At 56.5% G+C, this 18,622-nt stretch overlaps 1 protein-coding gene across 5 annotated transcripts; it reads right to left on the bottom strand.

Annotated features, from left to right (window-relative positions):
• Positions 1 to 134: 134 nt before the first annotated feature.
• On the bottom strand, positions 135 to 18,184 carry MLXIPL (MLX interacting protein like). 5 transcript variants are annotated; one of them, XM_064394657.1, is made up of 17 exons: positions 17,688 to 18,184; positions 11,525 to 11,631; positions 11,299 to 11,381; positions 11,018 to 11,107; positions 10,780 to 10,824; positions 10,285 to 10,483; positions 9,476 to 9,553; positions 5,749 to 5,921; positions 5,072 to 5,666; positions 4,366 to 4,439; positions 3,854 to 4,028; positions 3,097 to 3,209; positions 2,816 to 2,896; positions 2,484 to 2,611; positions 2,059 to 2,182; positions 819 to 948; positions 138 to 415 (listed from the first exon to the last, which is right to left on the bottom strand). In XM_064394657.1, the coding sequence occupies exons 1-17, from the start codon at positions 17,981 to 17,983 to the stop codon at positions 282 to 284; spliced, it is 2,625 nt and encodes an 874-aa protein (XP_064250727.1). In that variant the 5' UTR covers positions 17,984 to 18,184; the 3' UTR covers positions 138 to 281. The 5 variants fall into 5 exon arrangements, with proteins under 5 accessions (XP_064250728.1, XP_064250727.1, XP_064250724.1 ...); XM_064394654.1 differs by having other exon boundaries at positions 140 to 415; positions 2,816 to 2,935; XM_064394655.1 differs by having other exon boundaries at positions 140 to 415; positions 2,816 to 2,935; positions 3,854 to 4,025.
• Between the last annotated feature and the right edge of the window lie 438 nt (positions 18,185 to 18,622).

Here is an 18,622-nt window from a genome sequence, read left to right as displayed (position 1 = left end):
CCCCCACAGCCTCTTCCTTCACTTGCCCCCAACCTCGGTTTCCCCCATTCCCCCCAGCCCCTGGCTCCCGTCCCAGTCCCGGCTTTCACGCCTTTCGGTGTCACCCCCCTCAGGTCCCGGCCCTTCCCGGCCGTGCCAAAGCGGTGCCGGGGCTGAAGAACCACGCGGAGGCTGTGGCACAGCAAGACCTTTATTGCAGGGGAACAGGCGCGGGACAGCCCTCATGCAGTCCCGACTCCCCACGCCGGTGCCCGTGGGACACCCCGGAGTCCCTGGAGCAGTCAGATGGAGGGCGTCCCAGCGCCGCCGGGGCGTCCCAGCGCCGCCACTGCCCGCGCCGCCTGCTCGGGGACACGGGCCGGGTCGCTGAGGATGGAGGTGGAGATGCTCAGCTGCCGCAGGGAACTCAAGACGGCTGCGGGGATAGCGGACAGGGGGCTGGAAGGCGTGACCCATCCTGGGGAAGACGGCGCTGCACGGCCCTGCTCCAGTCCCCGGAATGGTGGGACTGGTTGCTTCCACAGCCCCAGCAGACGCGGTGGAAGGAAACCCACCCCGAGGGGCTTTGGGGAGGGCTGAGCCTGCCCTGCCAGGACACGGGGTTGGGGCACTTCCGGCTCAGCCGGGGCGTGGATGTGACAGGAGCACGGGAAATCACTGAGCAGGAGCCGCAGGACTTCCCACAGATCAGCCTTTCCGTCCCCCAGGACACCCCTGTCCTTTTCCCCTCTGCCTTTCGAGGGTGCCTTTCATGGACTGAGGAGTCCATGCCTACCCAACTTGCTCAGGGTGCCACAGCCAGGCACAGGTCCACCTACTTGGCCGAAGTGCTGGGAGGGAGCAATGCTGGTCCAGCCAAGCGAGGGATGTTTGAGTGAGGCTCTCCATGCTGGCTGTGGACACCATTCCATTGAAAGACTCGAAGAGGGGCCGAATGATGATACTGAACTGGTGGGATCAGAGGAGTTAAGGACCAGCTTGGCTATGACAATGGTCTCACTCCTCCCAGGTGTGGGCATGACCTTCCTATGGCAGCAGGACAGACTTTCTTGTCTGGACATGGAGCAGAACTGCTGGAACAGCAGGACAGGCCATGGGACAGACCTGCTGACTTCCTTCCCAGCGCAGCACCACACCTGGCACTAGCCTAGACTGCTGGGGTGATGGTCTAAGTGTCACCTGGGTAGGCAGTGGGAGAGATTCAAAACCCCTGGGGTTTTTCATGGCTGGGGCTGCCAGAAAAGGTTGCTGAGACACAACACGTCCTCCAGAGCAGGTCAGGGAGCCAGCTAGCAAAGTGCTCATGGACAAGGCAGGACACCAGTGTGTCCCATAAGCTCTCCTATTACTTCCAGCCTGCAGATTTTGTGCAGGCAGTAACCCACAGACATCCCTCCACCACAAGCATGTGCTAGAGCCCATCTTGGCTTTACAATACCCCCTGTCCTGAGGAAGAAGCTCCCCAGCTCTGCATCAGAAGTCACCTCTGCCTTGTCCGGATGCCCTGTGCTGGATAGGACCATGGGCAGCAGTGCCTTTCATCACTCTGCCACTTGGGATTTCACAGACCTCACAGGCTCTGCCAGTGAGTCCCAGTGTGTCTAATCCATGCTCACAGAGGAGCAGATCCAGCCCTTTGCCCATAGGTTTCTTGGCCCTTGATCCTTGCCATCCCTGTGTTTCCAGGGTATGGCATGCAGCCACCAAGACCAAGCCATCATGTCCACAGCTTTGTGTCTGGACCTTTCCTAATCCATGGCTGCTGCCTCTCAGAGCAAGTTCCCATGTAATCAGGAGCAATTCCCTCCATAAGCTTAGCTCCACTTCCCTTCTCCCTGAGGACCATTTATCCAACTGGTTTTGATCCCTTGGAGCAGAATATCCCTCCTAACCACAGAATATCAGCATGTTCCCATCATGTGACTGTGGCTGGGAAACATCTCCCCAAAACCTCCCGAGCTTGAGGGACCTCAAAGACCCAGAGCAGCAGATGAACCAGAGCACCTGGTGCCTGGTGGAGGGTGAGATGGAGCAGCAGGCAGTGGCCCCAAAGGATACGATCCAGAACTTCCAGTTTTGCAGTGTGGAGGAGCGAACATACTCATCAAACATTCTGCGCATGTGGTCGAAGCGCTGCCGTGTGATGGGCACCCCTGTGGCTGGCAGCTGCTCCTGGCACAGGCTGTGGGGTACAAGCCAGTATTGTGGGGCCATGTTCGGGAGGCTGGGAGCTATGGAAGCTCAGCAGGAGTTGCCAGCCAATGACCCCCTCCCCAGGGCAGGTGTGGGACCTGGCCCTACTTTGTCCTGCCTCTTGAGCATCACCCCTCCCACAGAGAGGGTTTGAGGAGGGATTGTCAGATGGGAGGTGCTCCAGGGAGACCTGTCATGTCCTGCTGCTATCCTGGCATTGCTTCTTGCCCTGCCTGGCTACCCCAAAGCAGGCAGTGCTCCCCCATCTCCCCCAGCCACAGCCTCCTTACTTGATGGAGCCATTGAGCTCCTCGATCTGCTCCCGCAGACGCTGTGCCTCATCCTGCAGAGCTGCCCGCTCCTGCTGCAGCTTGCAGATATACTCGGCTGTCTTCTGCAGGGTGGTGGCCTTGCTGACCTGAGGAGCCATGGGGTGAGAGAGGAAGGGGGCCCAGACCACCCTTGCACAGCCACACTGTGTGCCTGCTGTGTGCTCCAACCTTCTGCACCACAGGCTGGGGCGCAGGAGAGGAGCTCTGTGCTGTGGGTCACAGCAGGCATGCAGTGTCTCTGGGTGATGTGCCGTGTCCCTCCATGCCCAGGGCTGGCCCTGGGTGCTCACCTTGATGCTGGGCTGAGCACTCAGTGTGCTCACCAAGCTATGCAGTGTGGTGAAGCCAAGCTTGATGTTGAAGCGTCTCTTCTGCTCAGCGGAGATGTGTGTGATGCGGCGGCTCTCCAGCTGCAGGTCAGCGCCATCAGGCACCTCCCAGCAGCAGGGACAGCCGTGGGCTACCAGCCCCACTGGGAACAGGCTGGCCCAAAGCTTGAAGTGAGGGTGGATGGTGTCTTGGGGGGAGGAGGAAAGGGGGGTGCATATGAAGTTGGCAGCTCCTGCCATACCTTGGTGGACTCAGGCCTTCCTGGACGGGACAGGGGCTGGTGCAGGGAGATGCTAGTGCCCTGCCTTGCAGTGGATCCTGGGGAAGCCTGGCTGGGCTTGGGCCATTCACTGCCTGAAAAAGGGAAGGTGCTGCTATGAAGAGAGGGATAGCAACAGCACTCATGACAAGGTGACATCTCAGCACCTGGGACGGGCAGAGAGGGGCATCCCACAGTGCTGCCCCCAGCCCAGGACAAGCCACCCCACTCAGCTGATGGGGATGCTCCACTTCAGCCTCCAAGCACACATTATCCCAAGTCCCTCTCATTTTACAGCTGTTCAGAAATGATAACATCTGGGATTTGAGATTTTAAATTCCCAGCATTTCTTGGGGTGGAAATTGCATGGAAAAGAGTTGCGAGGGCAGCGAAGTTGTGGTATGCAGCACCAAAATGAACTGGGAACAACACCAGAGCCTGGTTTCCAGCAGCTGCGCTGGTTACTGTGGGTGAAAGCGGATGCTTCTTGCTCCAAAACCAAGCTCCAGGGTTTCAAAACCACAGTCCGACATTTTGCTCCATTTTTGTCTTTCCCTATTTCTGCTTTTGCTGCTGGAGAAAGAAGCAGGTGAAGGGGCACAGAAGGAGCCCTCCATGCTCAGCAGGATAAATAGAAAGAGCCAGGATTGTAGCCAAAATAAAAGTTCCAGTGCTTGGTCCGAGCTCTCTGCAGGAGCCCCAGTGCCCTGTGGAGCTCCTTGGGGTGCTCCAGACTCACCACAAGCTGAGGTGGGGGAAAGCTGCTCTGCCTTGGGGACTTGCAGGGGGCCCAGCTGCCTGCCCACTGTGTGCAGCAACATTTGCGAAGGGCTGGAGCCAGGAGCCAGACCTGGGCTCATCTGGGCCGTTCTGGAGAGGAAGGTGGCAGGGACTTTGGAGACAGTGCTCTGCTGCTGGGAAAAGACAGAGGAAGGGGAGTTGGGAGATCAGCACCCCACACACACCAGGCTGCACAGGATGTGCAGCCCCTGCCACCATCTGCAGGGGCAGCCACAGTGCACCAGAAAAGGGGCCCTGCAAGCAGGATGTCTCTTACCTCTGCCTTGGTTGTTTCACAGGAGAAGAAACCCAGGCAACTCCTGCCGTCCCCAGCCACCCAGCCACATGGCCCCTCCTTCCCTCCATTTCTGTCCAGCCCACACCAAAATATGATGCCCAGAGCCCATCTCCACCCCTTCCCCAGAGGCCAGGAGAAGCAATTCCCAACCTGGGGGTTTGTTGAGTGCTTACCACAGAGACAGGGGTCGTGGGCATGAGTCCTGCACCTATCGGGCAAGGGGTATCCAGCGCCAGGTCCTGCTTAGCTGAGGGGCAGGGAGCAGATGGGCACTGCTGTGGGGCTCTTGGGGCTTTGATCCTTGCTCTCCTTCCCTGCTCCAGGAGACAGCTAGCCCCTCCCTGCACCAGAACTGCTGCAGCCCCTTCTCTACTGGATTGCCCCAGAGAACAGGGATGCACCGCTGGAGGAGGAGTCTGTTCTCCTCACAGGGGAGTTCTCAGGAGCTTCAGGCAGGCAGGGAGCCCCAGCCGCCCTCAAGCGAGCAGAGGACCATAACTGTGCCCAAGGGACCTGTCCCATCACACCCACAGGCAGCATATCAGGCAGGACACCAGTAACCCCCCCCCCCCCAGCCTCTTGTACCAACAGGGCCATAGAGACCAGACTAGGGACACAGAAACTTCCCAGCAGTGCCTGTTACCAAATCCTGGGGCTGGGCTGCATTTCCCTCTGAGGCCACTGAATCCAGGGCTGGTCCCTCAGGCATGGCTTCACCCCTGGGTTTGGAACTACCCCACTATAGGGACTGCCATGTGCCCTGCCCAGTATTCGCTGTGTCCCAACCCCAGGGAAAAATGGGGTTCCCACTCTGATCCCCACAACAGCATGCTCCCCACCTCACTCCTGTGTACCCCAACAGCCCCCCAACCCTGTTACCTGTGGTCAGGAGCTGGCTGGGGCAGGGGTTGGACTCAGGCAGGTGGGACAGGGGATGTCCTGGCAGCCTCCTTGCCTTGGTGCCACTGGGCTTCACCTTGGGCCGCCCACCCTCACCCTGGGGTGGCCCCTTGGTGGGGGTAAACCTGGGGTTGCCCGGCAGGGAAGGGGGCAGGAGCTGGGAGACAGCAGGGCTGGAGTACCCCTGGGGCCCCATGCCTGTGGCATAGCCCAGCCCTGGGACATAGGGGGCAAAGCAAGGGCTTGAGAGAGGGGAGGGAGGGTGGGTGGCAAGCGAGGGGTCAGGTGAACTGCTGTAGGGGAACTTAGAGTGGGGGGCTGAGGTGGGGGAGAAGGGGGGTTCCAGGCTCAGTAGTGGTGCCGGGGGAGATGGAATGGGGGGGACATAGTGGGGTGCTGGTGGCTCCAGGCTGAGGCACTTGCCAGGGAAGTCGTACTGCAGTGTGGGCTTGCGTCGGAGCTGGGGGCTGAGGCTGCTGGGTGCCATGTCGGGGGGCTCGGGGGGCAGGGGGGCCAGGGGCAGCTCAGACCCCAGGAAGGCGGTGTGGAGGCTGAGCTGGGAGGCACCACTGGGCTGCAGAAGACATGGCAGGGTCAGGGTAGGTGACTGGTACACCACCAGTAAGACAAAGGCTGAAGGTTGGGATTCCACTCACCTGGGGGAGGGTGCCAGGTAGGAGTGGGGCCTCAGGACTCACAGGCAGACCTCGAGCACCCATCAGGGACCCCCCACTGCTGAACAGGGGCTCAGCCATGGGCGAGAAGCAGGATGGATCCTGGTAGCCCGGTTGTGTCTGAGATGGGGGTGGCCGGTGGCTGGTGAAGATTTCTACAGAGCCAAGTAGAGACACAGTGGCATAAGTGACCTGCCCGGAGAGGAGGGGGACACCCTGGGGCATGAGGGGTGGAACCATACCCTGCTACTGGCAATCTGCACTTTTTGGGGCCAGGGCAGCTCCAGCACATTTTCACCCATGGCCAACAAGTTCTGTGCTGCCCACTCCAGTGCTGCTGTGCGTGCAGCCTGTGGCTAACCACATCCCATGGCCTTCCTGAAGCCGAGCCGCGTGACCCTGCCGCGACTCCCACTCCCTTCCTCTCTCCTTCCCACATCCCTGGTCCTTCCGCAGGCCCAGACACCACAGCACAAAAGGGCGGGCCCCACATTTTCAGCAGCTGTCTCCCTGGGCACTTCAGCCCCATGAATGCCTTGGCTCAGTGCCTGTGTTAATGCTGGTTCTGGCATCACCACAGGGAGGGTTTTTCATGGAGAGGATGACTGTGGGGCATGGATGGCAGTGCTGGATGCTTCCCTGTAGGATGGAGTAGGAAGGTTCACTACGTTTGCTGCCTAGCAGCCCCTGGCACAGGTGCAGTGCCTGAGCAGCCACTGGGGACAGGCACTTGCACCTCTTCTGGGAAGCACCCAGCTGTGCTCTCCAGCCCTTGGCTGGCACTGGCAGTGCCAGCTCCAGGCCCTGCTGCTAGTTCTGCCCACCTTGTGTACACAGCCATGCTCTGGGCACCGTCTGTGGTCCAGGCTCCAGCAGCTGGGGTGCCCTGCCTGGGACCCACAGAAGCCTAAGACCTTGCAGAATCTACACCAGAGGAGCAAACATGCCACTGTGGGATACCAGAGGACTGGGCATGGTGATGGTTGCAGCACACCATGCGCTGCCATCTGAGGGGAACACTGATGTGAGACAGGACAGAGCCACTGCTGAGATGTCCCAGTCAGCTCTCAGAGTGCCCCTTACCCCTGCCACAGCCATGGTGAATCCCTGACAGAATGTCAGGGCCATCCCTGCCCCTCCAAAGGCCAGCATTTTGTGTGTGCCACAGTGCTGCCAGGCAGGAGCTTGACCTTCCTGGGATGCAGTCCAGCCCCACATTGCCCCCACCTCAGCCATGCTCACACCAGCATGTCCCTGCCACCAGCGCTGAAGCTCTGCAGGTATTTAAAGGAATTTGTGGTACCCAGCCTGCCAGATCTGATTGTGCCTCTCACCATGCCTGTTAGACCCTCTTGTGCCTCTCACTGTGCTACAGGGATGGAAGGTGGCTGGCAGTCCCTGGGAGCCTTGTTCTCCCTTTCTCCTGCCCCTTCCTCACCCCATAGCTCTTGCCCACGCTTCTCCTCAGTGTTGTATCGCCCTGTTACATTCGAGGCAGTGCGGCATGGCCAGGGCACAGCCTGCTCAAGGGAGAAGAGCCTGCATGGTCAGCAAACCACACCTTTGGTATCCTGCTCAAATTTGGGGATGGTCTCCAATGTGATTGGGCCTTCCCAACCCAAAGCCCCTTCAGCACTTGTCCCAGGCTTTCAGGAGAGCCCTGCAGTGCAGCAGGGCATTGCCACCCCTTGGGACGGACAGCCCAGCCCCAGTGCCCAGCACCAATCCTACCTGGAGCACAGTGCCAGCAGGGCACAGGGCTGCACTGGTCCCTCGCCTCTGCCATCAGGACTTGTCCATCTGTCTCACACCGCACTCCAGCACCCGCCGCACACACAAGATGCTTCCTCATTTGGGGATTGGTTTGCAGGCACTGACTGACAGGCACTGAGCTCTGCCACACCACCCCACACAAAAACAGCTCTGTGACCCCATGGTGCCTACCCCACATGCCTGCTCTCTGTAGCTCTGCATGAGGCTGCTGGGTGATCCTTGCTCCAAAGTTGCGTGCCCTGCTGAATAAGTGACCTTTTGGGACATAATTGGGTTGGCTGGCACCCAGCACCCCAATCTCCTCTCCCTACTCTCCCCACAGTCCCAGAGGTACATGGCACACACAGTGCTCAAATGTAACACCTTATCACCCAGGGAGCTGTTCCATCCAGGACAAAACTCCCACCATCAGGTCTCCAAGAACCCCATGGGATGCTGCTCTGTCTCAGGGCACACCAGCCTGGCAGACCAGGAGCCCCAGCTAGACTGGGGACCCTCCCCAGCCTCAGCAGTGTCACTGGGCTGAGGCACTGGACATGGTCAGAGCAGGAAGGGATGTTTCCTTGTGATGTTGTGGTCTGTAGTAAGACCCATCCCATTGCTAAGAAGCACCCTGAAGCAAAAGGCCTTTTCCCAGGAAAAAAGCCAACCTAGCTGATATATTGATTCAGAAAGGAACCACCGTGCTCCTGCCATCTCCTGCTGAGCATGAGGCCATGCTGGGCCCTCAGAGAGCTGTTGGAGCTGCTGCTGTGACAGCATACAGCAACTCTCAGGATAAGGAACACTTACCAAGTGACAATTTGACCCACTTGGAGCTGTCACACCTTCTAGGAACTGATGCCCACTTGGGCACCAGGGGACAGAAGGTGAAGCATCAGACATGGCAACAGACTTTCTTCCCAGGATGCCTCACTCTGATAGGATCTCTGGTTGGAATGAGTTGAGAGGGTGCTGGCAGGAGTCTTCCCACCTCATCTATTGCAAAAGCATCCATCCCAAGGGCACCCATGCCACCATCTGCCCTGGCACATAAAGTGCCCAGACTGCTCCATGCCAGCATCTGGTCTTGCAACACCCCACAGCCATATGGTGCAAGTACCCTTTTTTCCTCCTCCTGGAGGAAGTTGAGACGGGCCATGGAGATCCAGGCTACTCACACAGGGAGATGCTGGTGCTGCCCAAGGCCACTAACTATAGCTGTGTAGCCAGCAGGCTTCCACCCTGCACAATGTACACAGGCTACCAGCTCTGACATGTTCGAGGGCAAAGCTGGTCCCCAACAGTGCCTTGCCCTGGCATTTGGGGACACTGCTGCGACCAGGACATGTCCCATCTGACTGCATGGACATTCACAGCTCAGGGCCTGCATGGCAGCATGGAGCAGTTTGCTACTGCCCACTTGCTGGTATTCCCACAGCTGGAAACCAGGGCCAGATTTGTCTTTGGGCAGCCTGGTAGGGACAGTGACTTGTCCGCAGGGGATGTAGCACAGCCCTGTGCAGGGTCCCAGCTCCAAGCCAACCACCCAGGCTGGCTGGGCAGTGGGGTGAGGAGGGGACTCAGAAGAACCTACTCTCTTGAGGTTTCCTCTTCCTCTGGGGGACGATTGTCCTTCCTCTGTCTGCAGCCAAAATGAGGGCCTTTAGCACTCCTGGAAATAACCTCTTTTTGTAGAAATCCCCTCCCACACCTCCTGGCCAAGCCCTTCCTGACCTTCTGTGGCTCTTTCCAGGGGCAGGCAGGCACAACAAGGCTCTGCCTTCAGCCCCTGCCCATCCATGCTGCTTTTCCCAGGCTATTAGATGTCCAGTGCTCTTGGCTTGTCTCAGAAATTCCTACTACTGCCAGGCCAAATCTGTGACCCCCCTATTTTAGGCAGTCACAGTGTGCAGGGCTGGGTGGGATGTGGTACTGCATCCAGGCTGCCTCTTACCTGATATGTCCATGTCATCCAGGCTGGGCTGCAGGGGTGCCAAATCCGGCTGTATCATGTCAGCATTCCCAACATACGCTGGAAGAGGGCAGAGCTGGAACATCAAAGCCCAGCCACTGCATCCCTGTGACCCACCTGGAGGGCTGCTCCCACCACTGCCCTGACACCTACCTGGCTGCCACACCTCTGTGTCACTCCAGAATCACCCTGTATCACTGCTCTCTGCCCTGGGCAGGGAGATAAGTGCCTACCCTGAGGAGAGCCAGGGCCATCCCATCCCATCCCATCCCATCCCATCCCATCCCATCCCATCCCATCCCATCCCATCCCATCCCATCCCACTACTGTCCATCAGCATCTCTAGGGCCTCATCAAGTTCCTAGGAACCCCACTGAAAGGCTGATTCTTGGCACAGGACCTGGCTAGAGCTGCAGATGCCAAAGAGACATGGCCAGGTAGGGACAGCAAAGAGTGGCCATGGAAGCAGGACCTGCCCTCAGGGCTGGTGCAAAGTCCTTCATGGTGCTGGTGGTCCCTGGGGAGCTCAGCCCTCAGCATGCTTGTGCATAGGGAACCACAGGAGAACGGGATGATCCCACCCTGTCCAAACACTCCTCAAGCACCCTCTCCCCTGGTGGCTCCTGTTTGGGCAGAACAGGAATATCCCTTCCCCCTGCCCCATCAGGGCACATGCCAGGGGACCCTGCCTGCCCAAAGGGACATGGCTGGCAGCTCTCGGGGGGTAAGCCAAGACACAACATCTGGATTCCTCCTCCACATCCTGCTGAAGCATGGTCTGCAGCACCTACCATCTTCGGGGAGAACCTGGTGGGTGCTAGGCATCTGTGTCATGGTGAAGAGGGTGTCAGATATGTCCGAAAGGAAGGTGTCCAAATCAAAATGCTGCCTGCTCCCGCGGTCCTCCTCCTCATCCCCAAGCAGCATGGGCACTACGTTGCAGAAGAGTTGGTTGCACCATTTCTCCGTTGGCTTCCACACATCCTCGGCCTACATGAGGTAGAGCAACGGAGCCGAGTGGACGCCTTTCATGGGTCGGGTCCATCTCTGGCTCCCTGGCTGCTCCCACAGCAGCTTCCATGCTCCCTGCAGTGTTTGGTCCCTCCAAACATTAATGTCTGGCACATTGCTACTTCCAGAGGGTGAATCCAGCATCCTAGATGCTTATCATCTCATTCCAATGGGCTTATCATGCCCTGGGGCTTTTCTTTGCCCTTCTGCCCAGTGCAGGTGTCCAAACTATGCTCCCCTTTCTCCCTCTTCCCACCCTTTCTCAGCAGACTCACCCGCTTTGGACTGGAGATTCCTCCCTCCCGTGTGGATTTTCGAAGCTGGAAGGAGAAGACAGCCTAGGTCATCCCCCAGGCAGGGAGAGCTCAGGGGGCCAGCCAGCATCCCCCTCCCATGCTGGCAAAAGCCTGTCATGTCCTGCCCTGTCAGCCATGCCTCCAGGCTGGTCACACTATTCCATCCTACTGCTGGCACTGCCACAGGACAGGGAGCAGCATGGGCAGAGCCACTCACCCGCTTCTTATAGTAGATCCTCCATTTGTGGTACTCCCTCATCACCACCTCAATGCGGCGTTTCCAGTAGTTGCCCTCCAGCACGACAGCCTGGGGGGCAGGACAGAGGGTCATGGCTGAGCTCTCTGGCCCCAGCACTCCACAGTCAGGGCTGCTTTCCTTGTGTCATATCAGAAACACCTTTTCCAGCAAACCAATGAAATGCAATGTATCCCCAGATCCCCACTGTGCCACACAAACCTTGGTGCTGCCCCAGAGAGCTGCAAGGGACCCTGCCCTACCTCTGGTTTTCGGTGCTCATCAGCCTCCATGCCCTCCAGAGGGGTGATGAAGCCGCACACAGGGTTTTTCCTCCGTTCCACATCTGCACAGGGGAGAATACAGCTGGCTGTATCCATGCCCCATCCCTATCTCTGCACCTGTACACAGTCTTTCCAGTGCCAGCCCCATCCCACTGGCACAGCCTGGCATCTGGCAGACAGAGTGGGGTCTGGCACCCATACTCACATTGGATGTACCATGCTCTCCAGATCACATTGTTGAGTCGAATTTTATCCCAGCAAAGCAGCCGCAGCCCCTTGAAATTCTTCCACTTTGGAGATACTAGCTTCCCACTGAAACACCAAGCAAAGGGGAGGCTGAGGGGTACCACCTTGAAAGATGTCCAGGGGCCACCTACCTGGTGGCAGGTCAGGAGCAGGTATAGCCATGTGACTCTGCTGCAAGTGCTTGCTAGGCACCTGTGGGAGCACCCACTGGAGCATTCCAAGCTCCTGCATACCCTGGGAGCAGCACAGACCTAAACCCTGAGCTTCGCACTCCCACAGAAGGCTTCTCAAACCCTTGGATTAAAGTACAATGCATGGTGGCATTGATTCCTTAATATTTGAACCCCAGCTTCAAGGTGGGATCCTGCTGCTCCTGACCAAGCTGACTGTGTCCTGGCCCTGGGGAACAGGAAGGTCAGTTTCCTGCCCAGGTGAGATATGTGGTGACATGTACTGTAGTGCCTCTTGCCTCATCACATTGTTTGGGCAGGTAATTCTGACCCTTCCTTTAACACCAGGCAAGGCTTGGAAATGCTGCCTTCAGCTGGGACAGTCAAGGGCAGCCCTTGTGGAGGGTCTGGGAAGGCAGGACAACACTGGAGGATGTTCAGGATGTTAAGGGACACTTGCCTGTGCTCCAAGACAGACACATAGTGACACCAGCCCTGCCCTCAGTCAGAGCTGCCCTGGGCTTTTCTCCACACCAATCCCTGCAAACAGGCCCAAGCTGGGCTCCCTGCTTCCCATTTCCTGGTTCCCAGAGGCAGATGTGTTTGTTCTGCAGCTCATCGTAGTGATGGTGATGGTGGTGATGTCCCTGATGGAACCTGCATTGCAGGAAGCCTCCTTTCACTCCTTGTCTTGTTTCCATCCAGCCAAGGAACACAGCCCCTCATGTGTAACCCCCGAGGAGGTCCTGAGGGTCCAGCTGCCCAAGGAGCTCTGCGGGGGAGGCCAGGGTCCCTCTGTCTTACTTTGGGGTCCATTTCACATCTCCAGCTCTCCCAACAACATGGCGTGGCCTTGGAGCAATCCCATGTTCTCGAGGGGTCCTTTGAGAGCTGGCTGCAGGCGGCATGGCATTCCTGCCTAGGAAGCCATGTCCCTCTCCAGCAGATAGTTTGTACCCTAAATATCTTAGTGCTGCTTTGACTCCCACTTTTCCTTGGTACATGCGTGCAGCAGGAAAGGTGGAAGCTGTGCTGGTGTCAGGGTGCTGTATCCCCTGTTCCCAGCCCCTCCAGGTGCTGCCCGGCCATGTCCCCAGGCAGGTGCTAGGAATGAATGGTGCATGACTTGTTCATTAAAGCTGGTCAAACCTCTAAGTGTTCTCAAATAATGATTTTGGTGAGTTCTGTTTTGACCTGCCTTGAAATCTGCCTCTGGCAGAGGGAGAAGACTGGGGACCCCCACAATTCCAGAACCTAATGTAGGGATGTGTCTAGGAGCAGGTGCAGGAGTGGATGAGGATGGTCTCCCCAAGAGAGACCCAGACTGACATATGGCCCCAGGGGCTGGAGAAGGACCTGTGACTCCAGCCTGCAGAGAGTTAAGGCTGACACTGACCACTCTGCTATCACTAGGATTTTGAACTTTCCCCAGGAGCACATGGCAAACAGCAAGATGGTGCCAAGTGGAGGAGCCAATGGAAGAGACAGGATTCCTGGCACATGGCCAGATCATGCTGGTCAAGGCCATGTTCCTCAATCAGAGCCAGCTGAAAAGAGCAGCCTGAGCCTGTCGGACACACCTTGGCCTCGTGTGAGGCCAGTGGGCCATGGCTAGGAGTTGCTGTGGGCCTGGAGGTAGAAGATGCCTTTGAGTTTTACTACCAAATGCTTTTTTCCCCCTTCATGATCCTTTCAGTTTTGGGGCTTAACAGGCTGATCTTTGCTCCCTGCTATGCCTCGGAAAGGGCCCCGCCCTTCCCTGCAATTATCTCCCTTGGGGAGATGGATGCAAACTTCACATTGAACCGTGGGAAGGTTATAGGGTGCCCCAAACAGGTTGGGGGTCCTACTGCCCTATGCTATCAGAAGGAGGGGGACACAGATTCTGCCACTGGCTACAGGGTGTTTGTGGGGTAGGGTGAGGTGGCAACAGGGCTCAGCCTGGGTCCAACACTGGCATGGGTCCAGCAGTACCTTGTTTGGTCTGTGACTCATTTACCTATCCAGCAGTTTCAGGTGTTGCAGTCCCTGATTTCATGGCAACATGGGTACTTTCCTCTTTATCAGCGGCAAGAGGAGCTGCTGTATGAAGAGAGGAGTGATCTGGAGAGATGCAGGGCTGCACCTGCACACCAGTCCAGCCCCTCTGCACAACCCTTGAACAGGATCAACCTCAAAACCTTAGGAAATGGCAGAAGAAAGAAGTGCAAATCCCTGACACAAATTATAGGAGAGCCACAGTGCAGCATGGGTGTGTTTAGCCCAAGCACAAGCCTTTCCCGCTCATCAGACCCCCCCTAAGAATGGAGATCTTCTGCAAGAAAAAAATAGGGTTGAATTATGAACCCTAGTGAGCACATCCCTGGAGTCTCTGCCTGGTGTTCACTACCCCTGTGTGAGCATTTAAGGCACTGTGAATTACAGAATCAATAGCAGCAGTTCCACTTCTCCCAGGGGAGACACAGGCTGAAAAGAGGATGAATTAGTAGGGAATTGGCACACAAGATACCTTGTTTTAAATCACAAAAGAGGCTGAGTGTATACTCCAAGTTACTTCCCAGTCTGATGTCCCTGCTTGTCAAATCTCCTCTCTGGAGCACAAGACAAATGTTGCCAGGTAAGACCACGAGTGACTGCAGTTCATGTCTCCCAATCCCAGTTTTCCTTCCTTCAGGAGGATGTTCCCCAGGTCAGTGATTCCCAACAGTAAGTCACAGCAGGGGGTGTGAGCCCAGCCACAACACTGTGCCGGCCACACTGTGGTGATGGAGAGGATGAGCTTTCTTGTGCTAAGGCCAGAATGTCAGCAGCTCCTGTAGGAGCTCAGCTCTACCCTCAGCTTTTTGGGTAATGATATGCAGCCAGGTGGGCTGTAGGGAGAAACAACATTCTAGGGAAGGATTCAAGGAATGCAGGATGTTGCAGGAGAAGGAGTGAGAAAGGATCATTAAGCAGGAAGCTGCTCCAGGAATATAGGTAAGAAGGAACTGCTTCATCCTAGCCTTAGGAGGAAGACCTCATAGAGGGGAGTTGCCTCTCTTTGGGGGATCTGAGGAAACAAATTACTGCAGAAAGCAAACCTTGATGTGGAGAGAGCACTTCTTTACCAGTGAGGGGTGATGCACAGCCCTGCCCATGGAAGGAAGATAAGTCATATCCCCAGAATGATTGCTTAGGCTGAGACAGGACTGCTATAATGTCTGTGAAATGCAGAGGAGGAATGCTGGAGAGGGGAAGAATTCCAGCTGTAGCCATTTAAAAATATTTAGGGAAAGTTTAGTGAGTTACCTTTGAAATGGTATGAGCCCAGACAGCAAAGGATGGGTGGCTGCAGCAGTCGCAGCTCACTAGGGGACAGGATAGTTTTCCCCTCTGCTCCACACTGCTATGGCCTAGTCTGGACATTGTGTCCAATGGACAGAGAAGGAGGTTTACAAACTGGAGTGATCCTGGAGAAGGATATCAAGGTGGCTGGGGACTAATATATGTGATAGAAGAGGACTGTGAGGGATGGGTTTGTTCAGCCTCAAGAAGGTGAAGAGAGAATTACTGCCATCAGCTGCCCTAAGGAGGAGACAGAGCCAGACAGTTCTCAAACATGCACTAAGAAAGGCCAGGGGGAAACAGACATAAGAATTGGAACAGGTAAACTCCAAACTAGAGCCACAGACAGCAATTCCCTGTGGGAGAAGGGCAGCCCTGAGCAGGCTGGACAATTGGTGGGGTCACATCCTAGGGATCCACCTGTCAAAGTGATGGCCCTGAGCAACCTGACCTGGCTTTGGATCTAGCCCTGCCCTGCATGAGGGTTGTATGAGGAACTCCACAGGTGCCTCCCAGGTGCCAGCTTACAATGGTTTCTCCTTGGTTAGTTAACTAACTAGAATAACTTGGAAGTTAGTCTGAGCTTAACTGTGGGTACTCTCCTGAGGGCTGGAAGATATTGGGCTGGTGACCCCAACTGAGGCTGTGCTGCACCTGGGAACCTGGCTGGGAGGGGAGGTGTGAAATGACAAGTGATGCAGCGAAGTATCAAATGAGGCAACACTAAATGTAGAAACTCACCAAAAACACTTAACTCCATTTTCCCACCCCGATACCCTTCTCCAGCTGCTGCCTACAAGTGTCAAAAATGTATTAGCAAAAGAAAGGCAAAGAGAGCTGGGGTTGTCCAGCCTGAAGAGGAGGTTCCGGGGAGACCTTAGAGCCCCCCCAGTGCTTAAAGAGGATCCAAGAGATCTGGAGAGGGATTTTGGTCAAGGGCCTAGACTGACAGGAAAAGGGGGAATGATTTCACAATGTCAGAGGACAGGACTAGATGGGATATTAGGAAAAAAATATTTCGTGTGAGGGTGGTAAGAGCCCAGCACAGGTTGCCCAGAGAAGCTGTGGCTGCCCCATCCCTGGAAGTGTCCAAAGCCAGGCTGGACAAGGCTTAGGTGAGTGTCCCATTACATAGGAGCCAGTATTTGCACTGCCATGCTCAGTGCAGGGAGGAAATGAAGCACTGAGAGCCCAGAGAGTAAGGAGAACTGGAACAATGGAACCCTGACTGCAATGGAATGGCCAGCCCCCAGTCACACACAGTACTCCAACTGTCAAAGCCCTTGTACCCTGTCCATTTCCACTCTGCATGGGTGCTCCAGAGTCCAGGGGCACACTGAATCTGCCTTGCACCTCATGAGTCTATGGTTCGAGCACCCTGATGTGACAGTGTCGGTTTCTCCAGCCTCAAAGCTGCAGGGAAAGAATGGGGCTGGGAGGGAAAAGACAGCAAGGTCACCAGTGTCTGTATGACCCCTGTTTGTGCCACTCAGGGGTGGCCTGCCCAACCAGGAAGCATGATCCTTCACCTGGGTCACCCCATGCTGAGGCTCCCTGTGCTCCCAGAGAGCACTGCCTTCCCCAGCCCCTTGGAGCAGAGCTGTGCTGTGCTGGCTGCTGGCAAACTGGGATGATCCTGGGATATGGTGATGGGTCAGATGTACACAGCTATGTGGGAACTGCTGCCCTTGAAGTGCTGTCTCTGTGCCCAGCATCCCCAAGGATGTCCTGGCAGTGATCACATTCCCTATTGCATCAAGCATTCAAGGACTCCAAGGCAAACCTGAGAGCTCAGCCACTGGATGAGGTAATGGACACCTCTTCAAGGCTGCTTTGCTGAGGTTTTGCTTTCACGTGGTAGAATATCATCATCTAGGTTTTCACATTTGGACATTTTGGGAGAGCTATACAAGCAGTTTGGCATTGACTCCAGCAGAGCAAGTCATGCTGATGCCATGCTGGAGAGAACTCAAAACCTTGGGGCTTGGCAAAGGAGGGGAGCTGCCTCCAAGAATGTGGACTGTGGCCATAACAGACACATTGCAGTCTGTCCTGTTGTCACCAAAGAGCTGTCACTGGGCTTTGGCAATTTGTGTGGCAGGGGAACAATGCAAGCACCCATCTGATTTTTCAGGAGAGAAGGAGGAAAGCTTTCAGGAGACCTTGGACAAAACCCATGCAGCCATCCAATCCCAAGTGCTACTGCATGTCATGGAGTAACCTCAGGACATGGGGACAGAGTCAAGGACAGAAGGCAGGACGCCTGCTCTGAGCTGGATTGCCAAAGAACTGAGTATTAGCTGTCCACAGGGTCACTGCTGCTCCACAGAGGAAATACAGCTGGGCACAGTGACACCAGATCTCATGGGAAAATGGAGGAGAGTCAAGCTACACGTGGAACAGAGAAGCTTCTCACTTGGCTCCACAGCCAACAGCCTGGTACCAGCTCTTTCTCCCTGAAACTTTCCAGGATGGCAATTTCTGAGCATATGACACCTCACAGCCCATGGAGAAGAGGAGGAGAAGGTCAGATGGAAACAAATTGCTGGCTGGGGAACGGGGCTCAGCTAGCCTCCTGCTTCCAGCTATCTGGGGGTCCGTAAGACACACAAAGGCTCTGGGACTCACCTGTACTCCAGGCTCATGCACTCAAAGAGCCGGGTGAGGGTCGGGTCAATACTCCGGGGATCAGCCAGCTCGGGCTCAGCACGGTGGTGCCGTCGCCGGGGCAGTGAGTCGCTGTGCGGGCACGACACCATGAAGTGGCCACTGTGGATGACCTGGGAGTAGTTCTGTGCTGCAGCATTGGGTCCTGTGCCACCCACAGCTGCGTCCTCTGAGTCAGAGTCAGAGTCGGAGACGGGGCAGGGCCCAACCGGAGGCTCCAGGAACGGTCCCGGTAGTCCCACCTGAGTTCCTGCCATTCCTGCTACCTACTGGGGAATCCTTATGGATCTGACCCCACACTGTGATCTGTGTCCCGGTTGAGCTGAAGCCCTACAGACACTGCATTGGCATCGAGCACATGCTGGGCTCCCGAGTACAGAACACTGGCACCACGCCTCCTCCTAGGCACCTCCTCCACCCAGCCTACGCCACCGTCTGTTTCTTGCTCCAGGGTTCAGTGGTTGATTCCCCAGGGCGGATTCACTGCCAGCCCTATTTATAGTGCTGGTGACTGATCCCGCCCATGGCAGACCATCAGCAAGACACGTCCAATGGCCACCAGGCACCAGAGCTTCCGCTCTATGCCACCATCCTGCTCTAGCAGGGTCCTGACAACCCCAGCTTTTACATCCCCCACACACCTGGGGAGGAGCACTGTGGGTCCCCTGTCCCCCCTTGCTGTGGCCAAGGGTTGGCTGGCAGTCGGCTCTGTTTACCTGGAGTTAATCACTGATCCCAGGTGCTGGTGGAGTGAGGAGCAGGCAGTATTTACCCAGTGCCTCTGCTTTAATGGATCTCCCTGCACTTTCAAGGGAACAAACACAGATTAAGGGACACAAACAGGTAAAATTATAGCAACAGGCACTCAGCTCAGCACAATGCAAGCCAAGGCACTG

The sequence above is a fragment of the Passer domesticus genome, chromosome 19 (genome assembly GCF_036417665.1).
Source record: "Passer domesticus isolate bPasDom1 chromosome 19, bPasDom1.hap1, whole genome shotgun sequence".
Taxonomy (NCBI): Eukaryota; Metazoa; Chordata; class Aves; order Passeriformes; family Passeridae; genus Passer; species Passer domesticus.
This window is presented reverse-complemented; position numbering and strand designations above follow the sequence as displayed.